Source organism: Oculina patagonica, chromosome 8 (assembly GCF_052425735.1).
Source record: "Oculina patagonica isolate OP01 chromosome 8, crgOcupat, whole genome shotgun sequence".
NCBI lineage: Eukaryota > Metazoa > Cnidaria > Anthozoa > Scleractinia > Oculinidae > Oculina > Oculina patagonica.
This window is the reverse complement of record NC_135765.1, coordinates 23433468-23460564: the sequence shown is the minus strand read 5'-3', so window position 1 is coordinate 23460564 and position 27097 is coordinate 23433468. Positions and strand designations below refer to the sequence as shown.

At 33.9% G+C, this 27097-nt stretch overlaps 2 protein-coding genes across 2 annotated transcripts in view; both read right to left on the bottom strand.

The window, feature by feature from the left end:
• Positions 1–17: 17 nt before the first annotated feature.
• LOC144663596 (retinal homeobox protein Rx1-like) lies at positions 18–24301 on the bottom strand. Its single transcript, XM_078524613.1, has 2 exons — positions 24216–24301; positions 18–724 (listed from the first exon to the last, which is right to left on the bottom strand). Exons 1-2 carry the CDS (start codon positions 24225–24227, stop codon positions 233–235), a joined length of 504 nt encoding a protein of 167 aa, XP_078380739.1. The 5' UTR covers positions 24228–24301; the 3' UTR covers positions 18–232.
• Positions 24228–27097, bottom strand: part of LOC144663536 (uncharacterized) — a 74619-nt gene continuing 71749 nt past the window's right edge. Inside the window, exon 11 of the mRNA XM_078524514.1 lies at positions 24228–26887. Within this exon, the coding sequence (XP_078380640.1) occupies positions 24228–26887 (2660 nt within the window). The remainder of the gene's footprint in view (positions 26888–27097) is intronic.

Genomic DNA, 27097 nt, shown 5'->3' with positions numbered 1-27097 from the left:
CTTCGATATGTAGACACTATTCATTAAATTACAAATTCAGAAAATACTAAAACTTTCTCGAAATTTTCTGACATGCAGATAAAATGTTGTAAAATCCAATATTCATCTATATTCGAAGTCTTTACGCTCGGAAGAGACGTACTTTATGACTACCAATGAGCCAGAAAACAAAAATGTATCTCGTAATTTCCGACTAGCTAGAAAAGAATTTTCAACTTCGTGTAGAAGGATTTCATTTTCTGCTAAGAATTTGCACGATGTTCATCTGATGTTCTTTGGCGCGAAGGCGAAGAGAAGCAATGCTAGAGACTCGATTGGTCTCCCTTGCTATTCCACCCGAATGCTCCGGTAGGACATCCAATCCCCGGCTCCCCTCGTCAAGTCGGAAAGGAGGGGCTACAAAACAAGTACCCCCTGTTGGAGGTAACATGCTGCAGGAACAAGGGCATTCGCGAGGGTCGGGGCACGGGGGGCGTAAAACACTCGGAACTGCGGAGCGATAACACTGCATAAGATGAGGAGAGGCCGGGTAAAACGAGGAACAAATATCCCGGGTAGTGCCATGTCCTAGAGCCGAGGGGAAGGTCACCGGGTACGACGTATTCGGGGAAAAAGGCTCCTGGTGTAGCCACGGGTAAACCATTCCATACCCTGGGGGTACGGCACCAAATGCACACAGCTTTTCACGCTTTCTCCATTTTGCTCGTCTGTTCTGAAACCAGACCTAAGGATAAACAAATAAAAATCGTTAAAACCATTGTTGCTTTTCTTTCTCCTTCTCTTCTTTGCTTGATTATACATTTAAACACCTTGTTCACTAATCGCACCTTCCTTTCGACAAATGAAGATTTAAGATGGTAAATATCTTGTGATGCATTTATAATAATAAATATGTCATGCATTTGGAATCGAATATATTTCATGGCTAGACTTCAAGGCTCGCTTCAGTTTCGAATTTCCGACATTTTTTAAAATCAACTGATGCCGAAACGAAATACAAACTTAATTATCCGAGCGGAGCGTGCTGAGTTTTGAACCCAATAATAGTAACTTCAATTTGGCAATTTAAAGTTAAACGCATAACGTTTATCAACACTAAACTCGAGTCAAACTTTGCATTAAAACGCTTAAAACATCACCAGTTACAATCGAGAAAGACCAAAGAAAATTTGACAGGGCTGTCAACTGATTTCTGATCGAGTACGATGGCTTTTGACTGTGAAAGTGATAAAAGTCTTCCTTCAAGGTATCGTGAATTGGATACTTATGGCGTGTTATGACCGACTGGCTGAGATCAACATGAAACCAAAAAGATCTGCAGTGATTTCCTTTATATTTGACGATGAGCTTATTTTTAAGAGGGAAATAAAACTTATGCAGAGCTCAACAAGCTTGAAGAAATATTTAAGTGAGATTATAAGATTGCCACCAAGATACGTTACCATGACTACGTCGAGTTTTTCTTTGCTCTTGACGAAATGAAATATGGCCCCAAGAAGCTATACACGTACAACATGAGAGACGGAGACGAAATATATGTGTGGAGTCGCTAAGCACTGCAAGGTTATTAATAATATTATAATAGTCATTTTTCAATCGATTTGTTTTCTACAGTTTAGACGATTTAAAGCTAAGCATGACTGAGTTTTAATCTACGTGTTTGGGGTGGGGGCTGGGAGTTGACATAAGTTGGAAGAAGTGGACAGAGGGGTCTAAACTTCTGGCTTCCTGTACATTTTTCCAATTTTTCCCAGTTTCCGCTACTTTTAGCATCCTCCCTGCCCTCTCTTCTTCTGCCTCCCACAAAATTTCCGGCCACTACCTTCCAGGTTTCTGCCCGCCCCTTCTGCCCCAGGCTCCAGGCTCCAGGCTCTACTGAAATACTAGTGTGTTACAGTTTTACTGAATTGTTTATCAATTAATATGTTAATATTTAACACAGTCAATAACGTCACTCACTCATCCTCTTCGCTCCTTTAACTGGAGCAGAAGGCTACAAACAGTCAATAACGTACTTATAGTTAAAGATTACAAGTAGTATGGTTTTTGGCTTCTTTTTTTCTTTTCTCTCTGTAATATGTTAATCTTCGTACTTGTGTGTGTTCGACCAAAACCTGTTAAAACATTTTGGCATTTTTAACCTAATGGTTTGCTATTTTGGGTCGCCAGTACCCTTGTTTTTCCTTTTCTAAGTTGTACTGTTCTATGTAAGTAGCTACAAGAAGGGTAAATAAAGGTATTGTTGTTGCTGTGTTCAGCATCTCAGTAATCTATAATTTGTTTTTTTTTAAATGAGACTAGCAAACAACGCATCAGGCCATTTGACTCTATCTGTGTGTAAGAATGACTGAATTCAGTATTAGGGGTGGTGAATGGTCCTTCAAAAACTGCGTGTCTCGCACAATTTTAGCCAAATTTCAGGGGTCTCATCGTCTCGAATTTTTCTTTGACGCTTTTTCGGAGTCTCGATTTCTTTTGCAAGGCTAAAAAGGTCTCGGGCTTGCAGAAAATATATCAATTTCGCCGTCTTGCAAAGTCTCGCATTTACCATTCGACACCCCTAGTATTTGGGGCTCCAGATTCGGCATTAAAACAGCATGAGGTCTCCAAGCAGCGAAACTAAAGGGCTCTGGGCTCCGCGGCAAACAGTTAAGGGCTCTGCGATTCGCCCCCTCCCCCCTTAGAATCTTGAAATAGCTGTCTTGAGGATTGCGCATGAAAGAAAACAAGAAACTTCGCCATACTTTGTCAACTTTGTAGGTTAATCTGACGTAAAAGTACCAAAGGTGACGAGCATCAAATTTCTCCTCACAATATCAGTACTTAATCTAGATGAAAGTTTACGAGAATTTATAAAATAATCGTCAAAGGGAAATTTCTTTATTCTTTAAAAAATGCTCTCAACTTATACAATATGTAAATATGGGAGATCAGTCAGGAGAATTTGTATATTGACCTCGGGTGTTAAGTGGTCAAAGCCAATACAGCTTTTATTTGTATTCGCTGTGTTCACCGTTCCCATAATACATTTACCTCCAAACTTTTTGCATAAGAATTGTTTTCAATTTCTCTTGGGATTTACAATGACGTACAACCGTCCAAAGAGAAATTGAAAACAATGCTTATGCAATTTTTTTTTGAGGGGGGGGGGGGGGTAAACAAGATGTATTTTGGGAACGTACAAAAAGCGAATTCATTAAAGAATGGTGTCTGTTAAAGCCGCGCCCTGGCTGTTTTCGTTCAGAGGTTTAATTAAAGTTTTCCTTCGAGCATCTCCACCTCTGAACATGGGAGTTGTCCCCCCTCCCCAAATCGGATTTTCTCCTGTTAACTTTAAAGAGCCATCAGACGAAATCTCTATTTTTAATTCTGGCAATCACTTCTTTCGTTCGAAGACTGCCCTGCGAAAACGAAGCTTCATTGAACCTTACATATCAGGTTCCCAGAATGAGGAGAAAATAAGTGAATGACAGCTGGTGAAAAAGAAAACAGCGGGAATTCCTTAATACCAAATATTGTTCTGCCAAACTATAACCTTCCCAATGTAGTTGTTGTTTTTTAGTAAAGATTACATCTTTACTAGTGTATTGAAAGGGGTAACATATTCATAATAGTTAAATGATTTTTGTTGTATTAGCAGGAGTACATTATTTTGCTGTTACATTGCAAAGATTTCATCTTATTTGGTGTATAAAAAGGAGTTAGTTATTGTAAAGATCTCTTCTTAACCGGTGTATTATAAGGGGTCAATTATATTAAAACATGTTAAATGTTATCATTTAGTAGTATGGAAAAGATTTCTTCTTTATTAGTTTAATGAAAGGCTCCACCACTACCCCTGTCTAAAATGATCATAATTAAATTATATTTTAAATGTTAATTCTTAGGAATCTAAGTGTTGAAACCTAATGAGTCTTAAAACTGTACATAATACATAATACAAATAAGTCTGTTGGGTTTGACTTCCGACGGAAAAAATAACATTATATCATGTAGATAACAGTGTCAGTGTTGGCTTTTCCTTTTCCATTAAACTATTAATAATGCTTGGTTCTGTCTTTTGTTTTATCTTCCTTAGATTGACCATACATTTTAGCAGACATGGATGATGAAGACAGCTTGTTTTTCCTTTGGACGATAGTAATCAAGGAAAGTGGGTCTACATATTTTTTTAAAAAGGCTTCAAAGGACATAAAGTTGGACTCTTCAATGTTATTTACACAAGTTTGAATTTTCTAAAATTGGAATTTTCAATAAATTTCGTATTACTTCATTATTTATTACCGAGCTTAAAATTTACCATCTTTATTATTTACTACAAACTTGATGAATTCGACATTGCTGATCCTAGCAGTATGCAGGACGCGTTTCACATATCAACCTTGTAGAATGGCCCAGCTCACAACGAGTCTCTCGTAGCTCAGTTGGTTAGAGCGCCCAAACGGTATCTGGGAGGCCATGGCCTCGATTCCCGTCGGGGACTCAGAATTTTTCTTTGTCCGGCATGCTCGAGTTATGTTGAAAATTCATCTTCATTATTTATTACCGAGCTTAAAATTTACCATCTTTATTATTTACTAGAAACTTGATGAATTCGACATTGCTGATCCTAGCAGTATGCAGGACGCGTGTCACATATCAACCTAGTAGAATGGCCCAGCTCACAACGAGTGTCTCGTAGCTCAGTTGGTTAAAGCGCCCAATCGGTATCTGGGAGGCCATGGGTTCGATTCCCGTCGGGGACTCAGAATTTTTCTTTGTCCTATGTTCGAGTCATGTTGAACACTTCATCTTCATTACATTACATTACATTACATTACACGATATTTGAAAAAACTATAACATTACTGTAGTAGTATAAGAGTTGGGGGTACGAGATCATAAAAATTTTTATAATCTCTTACATCCCCAACTCTTATACTACTGCACAGCACTGGAATCAAAAATGAAATCAAAAATAGAATCAAAAATGAAACCAAACCTCGAAGCCAAACTGAAAACCAAAATGGAATCAAGTTTGAAAACCAAGCCTGTAAAACCAAGCCTGTAAAACCAAGCCTAACTCAACCCTAGGTTCAAAATAAAAAAATCTCTTATACTCTTTTTCAAAATTTTGGATACAGTGCTTTTAAACAAGCCGAGTTTTTATGCTGTTGTTATTATCATGGTAAATCTCTTGTACTGAATATCTGTTGTGAATTATCTTCTAAAACGATTATGATTTTTGTTATTTTTGAATTCATTTTTTCTTTTTCAAGGTTGGATAATACACTGTTTAAATCATTGTAAATGTTACATATGTATTTACTTGTTTCATTTTCTTCATTTAATAATTTTGTTAATGGCTTGCAATGTCCATCTTGTTTTAGTTTTTTTTCTAAATATACTAAAGTGTCTAGATTTTCATATACCCAATCTCCGAGTTTTGATAATTCTTTTAATGTTACGATATACTTCAGTGTGTTTATTGCGTCATCAGACATATTTTTGAATGTATCTGCTTTGAAACATATTTTCTTTAAATTTTCCATGTTTATTTTCATGTTGGTCATTTATATATATATATACTTTAGAAATTTTTATATATTTTTATGACAGTTATGCATTCAGGAGGAATATCATCTGAAGTAAGAATAATTTCATTACAAGATTCATAGAAGTGAACTCCCATGTTAGTTGCTTTCAATAAATTCACTTGAAGAAAAACTTTTGAATTGTGTCTAAGTCCACTATTAGCATTCATGTTTTTGGCTAAATGGACATGTTTACGATTCATAGGTTTTAGTCCTGTTAGTTGAATTTGATGCCAAGCTTGTTGTGTAGTTCCATGATAGGCATAATGTTGTTTTTTAAGATCTAAAGATTGAAAAGCATTAGTATCATTAATCAATTTACCAACATGCTTGTTGTGACCTTGATTAGCTCGAATATACAATATTTCATTTTCCTCTTTTAATTTAAATCTTTGTTTACAGTTATTAGCAACAACTGTAAAAATATGAGATAAAGTATATTGCTTAAATTCATTTAAAGCTAAAATATTATTAACTTTAACATATCCCTGATCATCTATATCTAGTTTTGTATCAATAATATGATGCCTTAAGAGCCATGAAAGTTTTTTACTAAAAGTTATATCAGTAATATTCATACTAATTTAAAACGCACTATTAAAAGTTATATAAAATTATAATGTTTTATTATTATATAGAAAAGTTATGTTATATAAATTTAAATATACTTATTTATGGAAACTGATGGCAACAAATCGTATTAGCGTTGAAAAATTTAATGAATTAGAATGTGAAATGAATAAAAAATTTATAAAAAACATAAATAATAGGCTTTACCATATCAATAAAATAATTGATAAATTAAGCACTGAAAATAAAATTTTAATTAGTGATAATCAAAGGGAAAAAATAAATGAAATATTTAAATTATTATTTGTAAATCATAGTACTATAATAAGATTTATAAAAATAAATAGAAATATGGAAAAAGAAAGACATAGGCTTATAAGTATTCGTTATTTGTTAAAGATGATATTTCAACATTTAGATATACCAAGTGATTACATTGAAGATAGTAAACAACAAAAAACACGAGAATTTAATCAAATATACTGGTCTGAGATATGGGATACATTAGGCGAAAAAATATGTGATATTACTGCAAACTAAATCTTGATTAAATGATAAAAATAATCTTTGATTATTTTTATCAATATTTTAAAAAAAACTTTTATACTCTTTTTAAAATTATGGTGATTAATATTTTATAGTTCAAGGTTAAACATCTGCATTATTGTTTATATTAACTAACCAATCATATTACAATAAACTTTTATACAAACTTTTATATAAACGTTTGTCATAAAATAAACTTTTATTCTCAGAATTGATTCAAGATGTCTAAAAGTCAATAAGCACGAATTTTATATATGTTGTAGATCCTTCATTGGTATCCAACTATTAAAATCATCATTATATCCTTTCCACTTCACTAAAGCTTGTTTCTTCTTATAATCCCTCCGAATGACTTTATCAATTCTGAATACATCCTGTTTTGCTTTTAACAGTTCAGGTTCATAAAAGCTTCCTTGTATGTCTTCATTATTGAGATCTTTCAATTTGTATGTAATGGGATTAGTATGTTGGATCTTAGTAATTACGAACATTTCTTCACTCCAATTCGGTGTATAACCCTTATCGAAAACAATTCGTTTATACTTAGATATTCGGACCTTGTCACCAACCTTAAATTTTGGTTTAGCTGATAATGGCTCCATATCACCGTATAGGTTAAAGTAAACAGTTCCTTCATTCTTTTTCTTTGAAGCTTCTGTGGGTGTCATTTTGATAGAGCTATGTTTTGTATTATTATATTCTTTTACTATTTTTGGAAGTATTTCAAGATACTGTGTATTACCTTGAATAGTAAACTGTTTGTACATTTTGGTTTTTAAAGTCCTATTAAATCTCTCAATAACAACAGCTTTACCTTCATTAAAAGTGGAATACATCTTGATATCATTCTGCTTTAGCCATTCCTTGAATGTTTTGTTATAAAATTCAGATCCCTTATCAACCCAGAGATATTCAGGTTTACGCTTGTCATTAATGATAATATTGTTGAAAGCGCTAGTTATTGATGCACCTTTCTTATCTTTCAATTGTATAGCCCAAGCGAATTTACTGAATACGTCAATTATAGTCAATAGATATTTATAACCTTTATTCCATTTTGAAAGTTTATCCATAAAAACTAAATCAGCAGACCATATGTCGTCAATTCCATTTGATATTACTCTTCTAGTTTTAAATTTTCGTCTGATTGGTTTATGTAACTCATCGGCTAATTGTTGAGACCAATCATTTTTACTCAACGCCGTTTTCCGTTTTTTGGCTTTTTTTTTAACACCCATACCTATTTTAGCCTTGGTTGCAATGGTATTACGAGCAATAGCATGACCCCATTGTCTGTCCTTCCATGGGATAGCATCAAGGGCTTTTACCATCTTTTTATCAGCTTCGTTTTTGCATTTAACCTGATCTTTTGATGGTTTGTCAGCACATACAGAATAATCTACATCATGTTGCATGCTAACAGCGTCTGTTTTGCCAGTTGGTTGCTCATATATTTTTAGTATTTTACCTGTTTTTGGATCCCATTTTACCTGTTTTTCAAGAGGATTTCCAGGTCCGGTATATTTATGCCCTGGAATAACAAAACCCTTTTTGGGTGCTACTTTCAGAATAGCTTTATGGATATCGATACCTTCTCCCTTTCTGTAGTAATCAACATTGTCTTTTACACCTTTGAGAGCTTGCCCTGCTAAAAGTCTTGCCATTGAAGCAAAGCTAGGTGATGGAGTTACGAAATTTGATGCTACATAGGCTATTTTATCAACAGTAGAAGGGGCTTTATAACGTGCAAGAGCCCCACCTTTTATGAATTTACTCTTCTTTTTATCGCAAATATAACAATTTGATTTTTCCATAAGACGGCCATTCTTTGCTTTGACCTTTTTTCAGAATTCATTGACTCAGTATTCTTTTTACATGAAACACAGTATGACTTACACATATATATATACATTAGATATTTAATCGCAGTAAGTGTTTCGCCATTTTTTACCGATTTCTTATCCCAAATAGTAGCAGAGCATGAAGGATCTTGATTTTCTGATGGACGACGGGCTTCCAGAACTCTTTCTTTGAAAATAAACCGGTCTTATTATCGAAAGCATGTTTGGCTATATCACCGCTCCAGTATCTTTCAAGCAATTTCTTATCACCTCCTGTAGCACCTATAATGAAGGATGCAATGTCTTGAGCCTGTTGAAACCCCGGAATCTTATCGCCGATCTTTTTGTTAATTGTTTCACCAACTCCTCGCCCTTTTGTCTTTTTATGGGCGCTCACAAAACGGGTTTTAACGCTTTTACATTCAGAGCAAATGCATCTCATCATAAGACGCCCATTTTTGGTTTGAACATATTTTTCACTTTCTGGTACTGCATTCTGTCTGTTTTTTCTGCTTTACACAATAAGATTTAACCATTATATATATAAGTTATATATTTCTGAAATAACGTTGAATGAATTTCTCATTCTTCATTGTGTCATATATGTCAAACACTTCCAACAAATTAGAATACGTATTCCCATGGTTCATCTCATTCAAAAAGTATAAACAGAAGTATCCGCATGTGGTTGTATTTATATTCTGTATCTGATTGTTTTGATGTAGCAATGTTAAATTCTTCTTTTTTTGCGTGATCGACTATTCCTTGAAATGGAGGCATACCAAAACTATCAAAATAATTGATTACCTTATCTTTTACATAAGTAGCAACCCAATGGCTTCCCCTCATATATGAGGGTTGAAGATTGTATATAAATAATGCTTGTTTATGGTTATGTGGTACAGTCTCGTCTCTCATTAGTACGTTTTTTATTGGTATATTCAAATATGAACACCATTTTATTAGATCAAAATTACTCATGGGAATATTCTTATGGAATTTTGGCTTGTTTACTTTTTGGGTATTAAAATCTTTTTTTTTGGAACAATCAGACCTCCCGATTTGAGGAACCTATTATACTCATTCCATGATCCTATTACTGGAGGACTCCTATAAGATAATATCTCTTTCTTACTTGGTAGTTTAATTTTTCCCCCATCCTTCTTTGTTGTGTTATCAGTTGTTGATTTGTTAGTTGTTGACCTTCTTGATCTTGTTTTCGTTTTCGGAGCACTAATTCCAATCATTGGAAAACCAATTCGCGGTGCCCCATGACCGACCCTAATGACCTTTCGAATTTGTGTCTTCGAGATGTTTAAATCAGATCCAACACCTAACTTCTTAGCCTTATTCAATTTATTGATTTGTCGTTGAGTTAGCATTAAACTGTCATTGCCAGTCATATCTGAATTGTTTAAGCGAATAGTGATCTCACTTTTATTTCTATAAGCAGTCAAAAGCTTCCTTCGCTGTCCTTCTGACAGATTCACTTTATGAGAGTGATAAGTTGTCATTACTTGTATATATATTATATGTTATATAATTTCTTGTTTATAAAACGTATACAAAATAGAATGGTTTATACATAATATTCAATTGATTGATTTATACAATAACCAGCTCATTCCCCACCTTGTCAATGACGATTGTCTCATCATAAAGAACGATGGCATGGACGTTGAAAGGACTATCTCCCGCACTATTAGCGTTTAGTTTATATCTGAAGATCAACTGCTTTGGGTCTCTAGTTACTCGCTCTGCTTGATATGATAAATCAAAAAAGATAATAGAATAGAGAGAGTTGTAATTTGCCAAGTTGAGTTGTGTACCGCTGTTGTAATCATTCTTTCTCATACCATAAGACATCAAATCATTGAAGATCCTAACTTTGGACTCACTATCATATTCGGTCTCAGGATAAAACACTCCGTTGCCGTATTCCAATCGGCATGTTGTCAAATAACTACCATTCCCACGGTCAAGATTGATATTGTAGGTATCAAATTCATAGGGATTTTCATCTGCATTGTTTGATTTAGCTCGTTGTAGATATACAAAGATAGCCTTAACATTATCAATACTGGATGAGATCTGGAAGAATCCACTGCTATTCGTTGGTGCGGAAACCTCATACATTTCGCGCATATACGTCCAAGTGTTCTTTACCAAGAAGGAACTAACAAACTTATCATATAGGCTGTCCTTTGGAGTCAATTTTGGGACCCATAGAAGGAATCTATTAAGGACCACTCGTCCATCAGCTACATCATCGGCCTTTTTAAGTAATTCGGCGTCATTCTGTAACTGTATATTGAATTGGAGTTGCATTGGGAGTAACATTCGACCTTCCAGCTCTTCAAAGAAACTGTAACGATTTAGAGGTATAACAACATTGACATCATTGAGACCTGTCGTCAAAAGTCGCCTAGCCTCAAACCCTGCATTCTGATTAGCATTTGCTATCCTATGGTCGGTATCTAGATACCAAAGACTATTTTTTGCTACTGAGCGACTAAAATCGTCACTATATTCGAGGAGGTTCTTAACGAAAGTAACTTTATGGAGATTATCGGTATCATAAACGATTTTTCCTGCTGATTTAATCATCATGTGGGCAATCAATGAATGTGCTCCATTAATAACTGTGATACGATTCGCCCCCGTGGTTGCTCCATCAGCTAACATTTGCACCTGAAATTGCACCTCGAAATACGCATTATACCAATCGTAGAATGAACTTCTATCGTTAATCGTGAACTTATAGCCGTTTTTAAGTTGGTGCTGACCGTTAGCTGGGACTCGAATAACATCATCGAGTTGAAATCGAACCAACTCATATCTCTGTAAGTATTCACTTGTTCTGAAAGACATTATATTATTATGTTATATAATTTTGCAATTATGTACCAATTTTTTTAATCATTTTATTCATTTTACTCAACGCCTTCTTTTTACACCTAATCCTGATATTAATCTATTGATGATCATATCAGTACTTTCATTTTTTTGTTGGTGTCTGACAGGTGAGGTATTTACTTTCTGTAAGATTGGGGATAGTGCCTTTTGCCCTGCATTTCCCTTCCTCATATTCCTAAGCCTTTCCATTATAAGGTCTCCGGCTTTTTCTGATGCCTTTTTACCCAGTTTATCACCTGCATGAGAAATACCTGATTTTATTGCCTTCTTACCTAAGGGCTTGACAATTTTTTTAACAACAGACGACATAACACTCTTCATCGGTTTGAAAATGTTATCAACGATAATCCCTGACCCTTTGTGCTTATATACAAATTTACCAAATTTTGGATGGTAAAACCTCTTGAATTCATATGGTTTCATTATATACTATTATGTTATATTATTCTATCCTTTTCAAAATTAATGAAAAAGACGTATCCGCTCCATTCAGGTTAATTAACCGTCTCTTCCCATCTGTGATGTATATTCGAATGCTACTTATCTGTTGCTTATTAACCGGATTAAATGTGACCCTACGAGGCTCGATTGTAAACGAATAACTCGGCTGTAGTACGCTGGTCGAAAAAGTATAAATGATATCCGACTCTTCGCCATCGACTAAAGAAGTATTGACTAGATCGCAATGTACATTTAATATATCGGTATCTTGGCTTAGATTTGGTACTCTTGGACCAATATTAACCGCATCCTTTAATACCTTTTTATCAAACCCTATAAGGTCGTTGAAATTGCTATGCGTCAAATCAAGTTGATAATTTTGAGATAAAGTGATTGTGACTCGGAATGTTGTTGAATCAAAATCAATAGAGATGGGATATATAGGGTTATCATCATCTCCCGTCTTGGTAATCTCTTTAATATATTCATCAAATTCAGAATAATTCCAAACACCTTCAGGGAAAGTTATGTCTTCAAATTTATTCCCATTATCAGAACTATATTTAATCAGCTGATTACCATATGAGGGATTTACATTAAACCATGTAAATGACATGTTAATAATACGATTGAGGCCTATCATATATTGGTAATTGCTATCCAATGTTATAGGCCTGTTGAATTTAGTTGTAAAATTTTGAGGAGTGTTATTACCTTGATTTTTAACACTATATGATGATAATACTAACTCACGATCCATATATATAATACAGTTACATAAATTAGACTTTAAAGTACAGATTATATATCTGTTTATATTGTTGTTTATTTATAGTAGACCTTTTTAAAAGTGTGTCTAATATAGCGACTCCCATATTTCGCATTTTAACTGATGTGTTTCCTGCGTTTATTGAACCGATGATCAATTCCAATTTTTTGAGAAGCTGTTTTACATCGTTAAAAAATATAACATTTCCACCTTTCTGTTTTTTTCGAATACCAGAACCTTTTATCGTTTTGGCTTTACTTTCGTAATGTTTTATGTAGTCATTTAATGCAACTCTTGCATTGTTTATTCTCTTATTTTTAATCTGTCTTTCCGCTTCAGATATAGTTCCCCTATTATATTCTTTAGTAACATTCGCCTTGAAACCTTTCAATTGTCTCCGTTTATATTTGGCTTTCTCTAAAATCTTATTAAGATAGTTCTTGGTTTTCTTTGGTGTCATTTCAGGCTGATCTAATTTCATTTGCACTACATCATAATCGTCGATACCAACGTCATCTAGTATTTCACTTACTTCATCATCAGCATCTAAAGCATAATCAATTTCATCCTCATCATATTCAGGAGGTAATTCATCTACATATTCAGGATAATATTGGGGATCAACATAAATCTCCTTATTTCCTTCTAAAAGATCTTTTAAAGATTCTTCATATGTTGGTGGTTTCGGTACAATCTGTTTTTCATTTTGTGGCATTACAGGCTCATCAAATAAATTATCTACGTCCATATCCTCAAAAGGATCAACTTCAGGATAGTAATCTGGAGCTTCCAATTCACCTCTCATCCCCTTTTTGACACGATTTTTGGGTACTTTTGCTATCTGCAAATTACTTTTAATTACATCATCTAATTTACTTGTCACTGGTTTGAATACCTTCGAAAATGACTCTTGGCTTGTCTGCTGACCAATATTATTTTGTGTGATTGCATTTTTAACATAATTGATTTTATCGCCCAAATCAGATTTACTCTTTGCAAGCTCTTTCCATCTAAGTAAACTCATTTTATTTTATATTATTACGTTACATAAAAAATGAAAATTGAATATAAAAATCAACATTTAACATAGCGTTTAACACCTTGATGTACACCGTGTTGAACACCTTGTTGAACTGAAAATAATATACCCATATAATATAATGAGAATACCGAATTATGACACTGAAGACGATATGGCCTCAAACTTTAGACAACTATACGATTTCATGCCAAATCAATGTTTCCGGATGCTGATTTCCTCACCATCAGGTGGAGGTAAATCAAACCTTTTACTTGATATGATATATCGGCTATTGTTTTATGATAAAATATATTTGTATGGGAAAAATCTTCAACAATCAAAATATCAACATCTTTTCAATACCTTTGAACCCCTTAATCAAGAGGCTGGTTATTCTGTTATTGAAGCAAGTAATGATAAAATAATACCGCTTGATAAAATATCAGATGAAGGCCAAAAACTAGTCATCTTTGACGATTATCTCAATACGGGATCAAAAAATGATAGCGAAATACGCAACTATTTTACAAATTCAAGAAATAAAAATTGCAGTTGCATTTATTTATCTCAAAGCTATTATAATACCGATAAAACAATCAGATTAAATTGTACTCATCACTGTATTTTCGAATTCCCATCTAATAATGAACAAGGAATGATTTGCAGAGAACTTGGAATCAGTAAAAACGACTATCTCAAAGCAACTGCAGACCCATTTAGCTTTTTATATATTGATAAGCCACGAAAATTCGTAACTAAGAATTTCAATGAAAAAATATAATATAATATAACTGATTGATATAATATGAGTTACTCAAACGGTTTATTACAATCAAATAACACTAATATTACACCAATTAAAGGCCCTCGAGGTGAAAAGGGTGACCCAGGAGTCGGCTTTGATGTTACGCCTGAAGGTAATTTCAATTTGAACAAAAAGAGAGTAATAGGGCTAAAAACGCCTGATGACGTTGCGATCGATGATTCAATTGAAAATTATTCAAGGGATCTCGAGACGGCCGTAAATAAACGATATCTTAACCAATTCTTCCTTAAAAAGAACAGAAATGAAACAGTGTTTGATTGTGCCGGCCTTTCATTGCAAAATACCGAAGTGTATTATCCAAGTTTATATAACGATCGATCTGTACCAAACGTAGGCTATGTTAGTGTTGAGGATAACAAAGTAAGGACTGAAATTGATACCAAACTTGCTACTAAGGCTGACAAATCGTACGCTGATAATACATATTTAACGAAGAAATCAGGAGGTGTCTTAGCTCAAAGCCTTCAAAACAAAGCAGACAAATCGTACGTTGATAACACTTTTTTAAAGAAGGTCGTAGGACGCGTTTTGACTCAAAAAATTCTAAGCAAACTTGATATTCACGGTAGTAACATGATGGAGGCAAATCTCGATATGGGTGGGTATAATATAACCCATCTAAAAAACCCAACCAATGATACAGACGCTGTAAACAAAAAATACATGCTTGATTATGTTGATAGCAGTCATATTCAACTTCCGTTGGTCAAGAAAACACGTTTGCCCATATAATGACCGATAGTATCAATCAATTAAGTGAGGAAGATGATATCGAGTTAGGCAGTTTAACTTGATCATCCGAATTCATACCATAAGATCAATACGAAAGTTGTAGACAGTAAGCTGGTACTTGACAGCAATAAAGGCTACTACTCAAGCAGATTAGGTATCAATGTATATAGTTTACCAATCAATCGATACACAATGGTTTTCTTGAGCTATTTTGTTCCAGCTGAAATAGATCATGATAGTCTAGATATCGATATTGTTTCATTAATCGACAACATCGACAAATCAACTACGCGAGTTTATGATGGATATAGTAGAACAATAGCACAAATTAATAAATATCAACAACATCCTAATAATTATTTGTATGTTGATATCGTTTTAAAGATGAAATCAGGGAACGCATATGTCCCAAAATTACAAACATATATCGTGATTTATGGAATAAAAGGTTATCAGAGTAACGTTGATCCTAGGATATACGATCAGCTATATTATGTTGAAAATGATAGAATAGCTTTCAACGCATCAATTGATATGAAAACAAAGGCTATTTATGGTATTAAACCAGCTACTACTAATGACCAAGCTGTTAATTATGAACAGTTAAAAAATTTTCGGGATAATTTGAAGGCTGATCTTGAATTAAAAATGGATAAAAAAAGAAACATCAGCTATTACCATAAAATTTTCGAGTATTTTTATGATCTAACGGATCCATCAAATTTCATCATGTCAGATAGTAACGGTGCTGTAGTGTCTGGATTAAATGGTAATCTTGTCTTTAATCCCACAAAATTGTTAGAAGATTTTGATCCAAAAAACGGCTTTATGAGTGGTTTCGAAATTAATTTAAATGAAAATGTCACTGAATCCGATGAATGGACTATATATATGGCATTTAAATATGACTATAAAGCCGGTGATAATAAAAGAATTAAAATAAACTTCGACAATGGTAGTAGTTTTGATTTTCCATGGGTGAAATTAGAGTCTAATCAGTTATCACTCGATTATGATTTAGATGTATCTTATGAGCAAATTAGAGATGTTTACATAGGTGTTTATTTGAATCTCTGGTATACTAAAATAGGTAATCAATTTAGAATCGGTATTTGTAACAACGGCATTAGTCTCGATAAAATTTTCTCGGGGTATACGCTGAATGCATCTAGCCTTCAAATTTCTTCAGGTTACTATATACAAAGAATCGGTTTTAGTAAAATTCCATATTCGATAAATAGTAAACAGTATCATAAAATTGGATTTTTAGATAAGACAAAAAATGTTTTCTTCGAATAAAAATTGTTTAATTGTATAAACAATATATATATATGAAAACTCCAGATTTAATACATGAGATACTGAAAACTATTGAACGATTGATCCAAAATATAAGGAAATTGTATAACAGAATGAAAAATAGAAATAAAACATAGTCTAAGTATATAATATATATGCCGAAACAACACAAAAATATATTCGAATGGAACCATATATCAAGCAAACTTACTGAAGACCAAATTATAGAATTGAAAGCTTATTATCAAACATATCATCGAAAATGTTGGGCTTACAAGCAGGCTGTTAAACGTTTCAAAAAATGGAAATTATTAGGGAATTCATTGTCTATCATATTTGCATCAAGCGGATTCGCCTCCTCTATAGCGACTGGTGGCATTGCTTTGATCACAATATCAACAATTTCATTATTGATTCAGGGTTGGATGATTCACAAAAATCTCGAGTTAAAAATTCATAACTCCATATATGCTTACCAAAGCTATCAACACCTTTTGAACTCTATTAAAGGCGCTATGAGAAGTGGCGATTATAATCCGTCTAGCATCCTAAATACAATGAAAAGCATTGACGATTACATATGCGATACCGGTCCAATAATCGATCGGTATCTGCTCAAGTATGATGATAAATTTACCAAATAATCCGTGCGATCTGGGACGATTTTAATGCTAAAATATTTGCCCAATATCGATTATAAAATTCAAGCGTTTTTCTCGATTCAGTAACACAGATAAAATTGTATGGGATATCGAGCATTTTAAACAGCTGTCTTATAATATATTTCGTTGAGATCATCCTCTTTCTTCTTTTATTTATAGATGGAAGAATAGTACCGATCTCATGAAACACTTTGTAAATCTTATCGCGCTGATTATGAGACAATTGAACTCCATTTTTAATACATAAATCGTTTAAAACATTCTCAACATGGTATTTACGATGATATACCGATTTTCGACGTATTCTATAAAAATCAAAATACTCGCTAACATATTTATAATTCTGAGTCCCGCAATTTTGGCATACTTTCATATATGCATCTTCCAAAATATCAGGTTTATCACAGCAATGATCAACAACTTTATCGCCTGTATATAATAACTCATTGCAAAAAATACAAGAACCCTCACCCATTATTTTTAAATCGCTATGTATCACAAAACATCTCATATATAATATTTATATAAAGATGGTTCAAGGCAATAGAATTAAGTTATGAAGACTATCATCGAGTTTGTCTCTGTTTGCATGCATTGTTATATCGTCTAAAATGCAATTATGGAAACACTCGTAATTGAATACGCAACGCATATAAACTTTTTGAGTAAACTTTACTCAAAAAGTTTATAATAAAAAAAATTCTTACTCATGACCTCAAAAACGAATTTATCGACTTGATATAGCCTAAATTAAAAATACCTGCTGACGCGTAATTCATCAAAAAACTCCCTTTTTAAAGACTGGTTGATTAAAAATACCTGCTGACGCGTAAGTCGAAAAATCACGCCATTGATAAAAAAACCTGCTGACGCGTAAGTCAAAAAATCACGCCATTGATCAAAAAAACCTGCTGACGCGTAAGCCGAAAAATCACGCCATCGAAAAACCCCCTTATAATTTCCGAGAATGCCTTCAAATGTAAACATTGTGAAACCATCTTTTTAGTCATTAATCATTTATAACTTATGGCTAAAACCGTAAACTGAATAAATTTAATGCTGATCCTTACGAGGTCTCCCCCGTCGTCGTTTCTGGTTTTTGTCTTCATTTGATATGTCTGAAGATAGCATTTTAATAATACAAATATTTGTTTTAAGGATGCTCTGAATACAATACATTTTATTAATGAAGGCTATATCATTCGAGCTTTGATCAGATTCTAAAAGGTGTTTGATATTTAATGTTATATCAGTCATTCTATATATATATTAAAGAAAATAATTATCTGTTTATATCTAAACGCACTATATTAATATAATGACAAGTTATGTAACCATATATTGTATAAGACCAATTGTCGTTACACAGTATGTCATTATATTGTAATCGTTGTTGATGACAACCAATAATATTTTATTACTGGTTATTTTTAAACGCACAATATATTTATAGTAAAAGATATAAAGAAATATCATTTATAGTATAATAAGAGAAAATGGGAAGAAATTTAAAGTATGATAACGACGCTGATAGAATAAACGCTATCAAAAATTCAAAGACTAAGTATATGTTAAATAAACGATGGAAATGCGATATATGTAATTACGATAGTTCATTAGCAGCTAAATGGACACATTTGAAGTCAAAAAAACATTTCAAAAATGCTGTTTTCAAAGCAATAGAAGATGATGATAGATTTGAAATAATTGAAAATAACAATACACAATGGAAAATAAAAATATCTTATCTAATAATATGAACGAATCAGATCTAGCTAAGCTATCGAAAACCGATCTTATAAAAATAAAAAAAATAATTTTACTATAAGACACTTAAAGAAATAATAATTTCATATAGTATAAAAAATGGAAAATAAAAATATCTCATCTAATAATATGAACGAATCAGATCTAGCTAAGCTATCGAAAACCGATCTTATAAAAATGATATTATCACTAAAAGCAAACCAACCTAAAGTTTACAAACCTAGGCCACCAATCCCAACTCCTCGTAAGAGTGTTAAACAGATGATTGATGATTATGAGGAAAATATCATTCAACCGCCACTTGAATTTAGAGATGATTATAGGCCTACACCAAAGCCTAGGACTATAAAACCAAAAAAACCAGTTCCATTACCAAGGACTAAAATAGAACAAGTCAGCAGAGCTCTAAAAGGCTACACAAAGTCTTTCGAAATTGGTATAAAACACAACAAAGACCCGTTATTACAACTACAAAACACAAGGAAAGCTGTTGAATATCATATCATAAAAGAACTATCAGCCATGAAAGGACTCAAATTTGCTGAAACTCTTAAGGTAAAATTCACTAAAATGTCTGAAGATAGTGTAATATATAAAACCGCTTATTTCAACAGTAAAGCACAGATCATAATTAATAATCAAGAGATCGAAGAATCACTACAAGCATCTAAACAAATGATATTAAATTTCGTAGCTGAATGGGTTAGTCAAGGTTCAGGATGGACTATTGAATCAGTTGATGGTCATTATATTAATATAGTAAAATATAAACCAATAAAAGGCTCCTCCTATATTCAGCTACCACATGAACTAAGAAACAGTTCGAAAGGATTGATTAACATGAAAAATGAGGATAATGAGTGCTTTCGTTGGTGTCATATCAGATGCTTAAATCCGCAAGATAAATACCCTCAAAGGATTAAAAAATCTGATAAGGCATATGTTGAAAAGTTAAATTATGATGGAATTAATTTTCCCGTATCTATCAAGCAGTACAATAAAATTGAGAAACAGAATGAGATTAATATTAACGTATTTGGTTATGAAGATAAGCAACCATATCCCATCTATATATCAAAAGAAAAGTATAACAATCAGATGAATTTATTATTAATAACTAAAAATGAAAACAAGCATTATGTTCTAATAAAAGATTTCAATAAATTCATGTACAATCAAACAAAACATAAAGAACGGAAGCATTTTTGTATGCATTGTTTGCAGTGCTTTAGTTCTGAAAGAGTATTAAACGATCACAAAGATAATTGCATTCAAGTCAATGGGACACAAGCAGTTAAAATGCCTGATAAAGACAATAATATACTAAAATTCAACAACTTTCATAAGCAACAAGCCGTCCCATTTGTGATATATGCTGATTTCGAAGCTATAACCGAAAAGATTTCCGGTTGCAAGCCTAGTAATAACAAATCATATACTGAAGCCTATCAAAAACATAAAGATTGTAGTTATGGTTATAAGGTTGTTTGTTGCTATAATGATAAATATTCAAAGCCTGTTCAGACATACCGAGGGGAAAAGGCTGTTTACAAATTCATGGAAAAGATGTTGGATGAAGTTAAGTATTGTAAACAAGTAATGAAAAAACATTTTAACAAACCATTAAGAATGACAAAAGATGATGAAGAGGAATTTCAACAAGCAAACGTTTGTCATATCTGTGATAAAGCATATACTAATGATGATATACGAGTAAGAGACCATTGCCATATCACTGGTAAATATCGAGGATCAGCTCATCAAGAATGTAATCTTAAACTGAGAATAGAGCCTGATAAGATAAAGATACCTGTTATATTCCATAACTTGAAAGGATATGACAGTCATTTTATAATGCAAGAGATCGGAGCTATTGTTAAGAACCATACATATAAAAATAAAAAAGGAGAGATCAAAGAGATGAATATCAATGCTATACCCAACAATATGGAAAAATACATGGCCTTTATGCTTGGTACTCATTTAACATTCATCGATAGCTTCCAATTCATGAGTTCTAGTCTTGAGAAGCTGGTTAGTAATCTACCTAAGGAATCACTAAAATATACTTCTGAAATATTCAAGAGTAAGCAACTCAATCTAATGTCAAGAAAAGGAATATATCCTTATGACTATATGGATAGCTTTGACAAATTTAATGAAAAACTACCCAAAAAAGAAGACTTTTACAGTATATTAAATGATGAGCATATATCAGATGATGACTATAAGCATGCTAAAAATGTGTGGAAAACGTTTAAGATCAAGAATATGGGTGAATATCACGATTTATATCTTAAAAGCGATGTACTTTTACTTGCTGATGTATTTGAAAGCTTCCGCAAGACCTGTCTTAAGTATTATAAGCTAGATCCATGCCATTATTTTAGCAGTCCCGGCTTGTCTTGGGATTCAATGCTTAAAATGACAGATATCAAACTAGAGCTTATGACAGACATTGATATGTACCAATTCATTGAAAAAGGAATGAAAGGAGGAATATCATACATTTCTTGTCGCTATAGTAAAGCAAACAATAAATATATGAAAGAATATGATGAAAATTCAGCCTCAAAGTATATCATGTATCTTGATGCTAATAACTTGTATGGGTGGGCAATGAGTCAGTTTTTACCAACAGGTGGTTTTAGATGGTTGACAGAAAAGCAGATTAACAAGGCAAACTTAGCTAAGTATAAAGAAAACAGTAAGAAGGGCTTGATTTTGGAAGTAGATTTAGAGTATCCTAATGAATTGCATGACCTTCATAATGATTACCCTCTTGGACCGGAAAAGGTAAAAGTAACTGAAGATATGCTATCAGATTATTGTAAAACCATTGCTAATAAATACAAAATTTCAACAGGTCTTGTATATAAGCTGATACCAAATTTAAACAATAAGGAAAAGTATGTACTTCATTATAGAAACCTTCAATTGTATCTAGATCTTGGAATGAAGCTAAAAAAAGTTTATCGAGTCCTTGAGTTCACTCAATCCCCATGGTTGAAGCAATATATCGATTACAATACTGAAAAACGTAAAAATTCTAAAAACGCTTTTGAAAAAGACTTTTTTAAATTGATGAATAATTCAGTATACGGCAAAACCATGGAGAATTTGAGGAAGCGAGTCGACGTTAGGTTAGTGACTAATAAAAATAAATTATTAAAGTTAGCTTCAAAACCAACATATGTCAGTAGCAAAATATTTAATGAAAACTTAGTAGCTGTCCATAAAATCAAAGAAACATTAACCCTCAATCGACCTTCATATGTAGGAATGGCTATATTAGATTTAAGCAAAACACTAATGTATGATTTCCATTATAACTACATAAAAGAGAAGTATGCAAACAAAGCCAAACTGCTATTCACAGATACAGACAGTTTAACTTATGAAATTCAGGCTGAAGATGTATATAAAGACTTTTTTGATGATAAAGAGAAATTCGATAACAGTGACTACCCTGAAAAATCACCATTCTTTGATAAAACAAACAAGAAAGTCATTGGTAAATTCAAAGATGAAGCTTCTTTTATTCCTATTTTAGAATTCATCGGTCTGCGATCAAAAATGTATTCTTATATTAAAGACAATCTACAAGTAGGAAAGACAGCCAAAGGAATCAAGAAATCCGTTATCAAAAAAGATATCACACATGAAAACTACAAAGAGACCTTATTCAATAAAACACAGATGCATCATACTATGAAAACCATCAGAAGTCAAGGCCATCAACTTGGAAGCTATGAGATTAATAAAATATCACTGAGCTGTTTTGATGATAAACGGTATATACTTGATGATGGCTTAACAAGTTATGCTTACGGGCATTATAATATAAAGCAATAATTTTCATTATGATTTCAAGTATAAGAGATTTTTAAACGCACCTTGATTTCAAAATTTTAAAAAGAGTATAAGAGATTTTTTTATTTTGAACCTAGGGTTGAGTTAGGCTTGGTTTTACAGGCTTGGTTTTACAGGCTTGGTTTTCAAACTTGATTCCATTTTGGTTTTCAGTTTGGCTTCGAGGTTTGGTTTCATTTTTGATTCTATTTTTGATTTCATTTTTGATTCCAGTGCTGTGCAGTAGTATAAGAGTTGGGGATGTAAGAGATTATAAAAATTTTTATGATCTCGTACCCCCAACTCTTATACTACTTACTGTAGCATGACATAGCCAGCACCAAGGAAATATCCCAACGGCACAAAAAATTTATTCCTAATATAACAAAGAAGTATAGTTTTGTTTACAGAAATATACATAAATTCTATTCTTGTTTATATTCAAGTAGGAAAGTACAGTTTTGTTAACGTACAGAAATTTTCCATACAGCTTTAAAAGATTTGAAAAGGTTCTTATAAAAATACACAAATTCGATATTAAAATGGCCAAAAGGCACCAAATGGGCAAAAGGCACCAAATGGGCAAAAGGCACCAAATGGGTTTAAATAGAGATGACAATTTATGCACTACTTACAAAGGGAGAGTGCAAATCTGAATAAAATTACAATTTTTGTAACAACCTGATCTCTTTGTTAGATGTAAACAGAGACCCTATCTAGACACTAAAGACACGAAAAAACTGTTTTCCAATAATAGGTTTTATTATCATTTCCCTTGACAATCTTACTTTAACGATTTTTCCATGGAAAACAAATTCGCAATACTGGAAATTATTGGCTACAAGCAAACTATAATAGAAACATTTGATAGCATATAGAAGCACGATAATTGATATCTGGAAAACACTCCTCCTACATTTTGGCCGCGCGCCGCTATGACAAAAGGTACGTCACGTCACCTTTGTGACGTCTACTTGTTTGATGAATTTTCAAGATGGCTGAGAGAGCGACATTTCGGAGGCAAAAAATGAGGATATCAACGAAAGAAAAAAGGCAATAAAAGATTTCGTGTCATATACACTTTAAGGAAACCATAGCAAACGTAAATTCTTATCATCACTCGAGCGAAAATCGTTTTAGTTTTCACTTTGCAACACATAACGTTTGTCATCGAAAATCTAAAACAGCGGCAAAAACTAACGTTTTCTACAATAAGCTTTCAATTTGCAACACTTACAAATAAAGCGTATAATTATTGTCATCTGAAAATTTATCTAAAATAACGCTGAAAAAGTGTTGTTTTAAAACAATGTACACAACAATACAATCCCTTTACGTTGTATTTCTTTAAATCAACACAACTGTTACTGTCAAACGTAATTATTAAAGCATCTACTTACAGTTAGGTACATCTAATCGCATTCATCTAAGTCCAGTGTTACGTCATCACCGATGAGTACAAATGGCGCCCAGTACTTCACTTCGTTAAACTCGTCAGAATCTCTCATACACTTCATAGCTCGGTTCAGAGCTTCACTAGCACTTCTTCCTTCTGCAAGATGTTGGTAGAAACTCCTCATGAACTCCAGAGTGGCCTCGTCATCAATCGCCCACAGGGACACAAGTACAGAACGAGCACCGGCACCCAGAAAGGCCCGTGCAATGCCAACCACCCCCTCAGCGGTAATCTCGCCACGACCACTATGACAGCAACTTAGCACAACCAGTCTTGCTCGCAATTGAACGTTCAACACATCTTTCATTGTTAAAAGGAAGTTTTCTTCGATAGGCGTCTTAGATGCTCGTGTAGTGTTTGGTGCCAAGGCAATTTCCCCTGTTTCCATACGACCATGTGCTGCAATGTGTACCAAAGCAACTGAGGGGAGTCTTCTTAAGACTTCATCTTTTGTCGCCTCTTTTCCGGTGAGCGGTGCGGTGTGAAGTATTTCCCCAATCATTTCTACTTCTGCTTTTGCACATGGCAGCTGCATCAGCCTTTCGCCCTGATAAAGAACTTCCTCTAAACACGGATCACCCACAAGCAGCGCCCCAGACTTACAGTGATAATCTGCTGAACAATCTGTGATCAATTTCAAGGTACTCAGGGAGGGAATTACTCGGATTTTAAAAGCCTCGCACAGGTGTTTTGAATTTGAATCGAGGAATGCAGCATAAGGGGCCAAGTACAGTGGTCCTTCAGGAACAAATATCAGTTTATTGCCATGAATCAAGTCTCTGATAGGGCCGATGATGACGTCATACAATATTCTCAAAGGATTGGTTTCAAAGTGCGTCTGTTGAGATATAGTTTGATCGCACCTCTTATTTGATGGATCTTCATCACTCACCCTATCTAATGAACGATCCTCGCATTTCACACCACCTCTCACACCAGCTTTGTCATAAACACTGTAAATTAAATACTTAAGAGCAGTGCTCGCCACACCTTCCGGACTATTATTGCCAATTCTTTGTCTTCTCAGTTGCACATCTTTTCCGTTTTGGATAATCCAGAAAATGATTTCCGTTTCATCAATTGCCATAAATACTGTGTTAGATGGGAAGCAACTGAATGCGTCAAAGTATATTTCTTCTGTTTCCTGAGCTGTTTTAGATGTGTACTTTAAAATCATAAGTTCTTCCAGAGCTTGTGCACGTCCTTGCTCAGCGACAAATAGAGCCTTAATTTCCTCGCCTTGTTTAAGCGACAGACGCCATAAACAAGTGTATGCACCATTGTACATATTACGGTAACTAATTTTCCACTCATCGTTGAACAGTAGATTGCGCCTAACATCGTTGAACGTCCTCACACTACAATGATAACAATCAAGAGCCTCGATTGGTGAGCCTTCTAATTCAAAGCTGCGACCAAGGTTAAAAAACGATATAGCCTGTGAAGCCGTGCTTCCTACTTCTTTAGAGATTTTTAGGTTACGTTTAAAGTACTCGATGGCTTTTTTGAAATCTCCCAGAATTTCATAAGCACAGCCAAGATTACCATAGGCATGTCCTTCTCCAGCTTTGTCTCCTACTTCTTTGGCAATTTTTAGATAGCGTTCATGGTACTCGATGGCTTTTCTGAAATTTCCCAGCTTGTCATAAGCGATTCCGAGGTTACCATACAAGTCTCCTTCTCCAGCTTTGTCTCCTACTTCTTTTACGATTTTTAGACCACGTTCAAAGTACTCAATGGCTTTTTTGAAATTTCCCAGTCTCTCATAATCGTTGCCAATGTTAGCATATGCACATCCTTCCCCAGCCATATTTCCTACTTCTCTTTCAATTTTTAGATGACGTTCATGGTAATCCATGGCTTTTTTGAAATTTCCCAGCTTGTGATAAGCGCAGCCAAGGTTAGCAAATGCACGTCCTTCTCCAGCCGTATCTCCTACTGCTTTGCCAATTTTTAGATCACGTTCAAAGTACTCGATGGCTTTTTTGTAATCATCAAGACTTTGGAAATCACAGCCAAGGTTAGCATATGCACGTCCTTCTCCAGCCAAATCTCCTAGTTCTTTGGAAATTTTAAGATGACGTTCATGATACTCAATGGCTTTCTTTAAATTTCCCAGCTTGCGATAAGCGATGCCAAGGTTACCATATGCGCTTCCTTCTCCAGCCTTATCTCCTACTTCTTTGGCAATTCTTAGGTGGTTTTCATAGTATTCGATGGCGTTTTTGAAATTTCCCAGACTTACATAAGCGTTGCCAATGTTAGCATATGCACGTCCTTTTCCAGCCGTTTCTCCTACTTCTTTGGCGATTTTTAGATCACGTTCATGGTACTCGATGGCTTTTTTGAAATCTCCAAGACTTTGATAAATACAGCCAAGGTTAGCATTTGCACGTCCTTCTCCGGCCGTGTTTCCTACTTCTTTGGTAATTTTAAGTTGGCGTTCAAAGTACTCGATGGCTTTTTTTAGATTTCCCAGATTGTGACAAGCGATGCCAAGGTTAGCATATGCTCGTCCTTCTCCAGCTCTGTATCCTACTTCTTTAGCAATTTTTAAATGACGTTCATGGTACTCAATGGCTATTTTGATATCTCCTGGACTATAATAACCGATTCCTTTATAGTCACGGTATTGTTTGAAGTACTGTATTGCGTCATCTAAATCTGCAAAACTGTCGAGGACGCTGGCACCATCACCATACAAAGTTCCCTCTTCAGTTTTATCGCTGATTTCTTTGGAGGTTTTAAGGAGGGATGCTTTTCTTTTCTATCGGACAAAAACTAGTGTTTAGCAATTAACTCATGAACATTCACTGAAAACGGTAC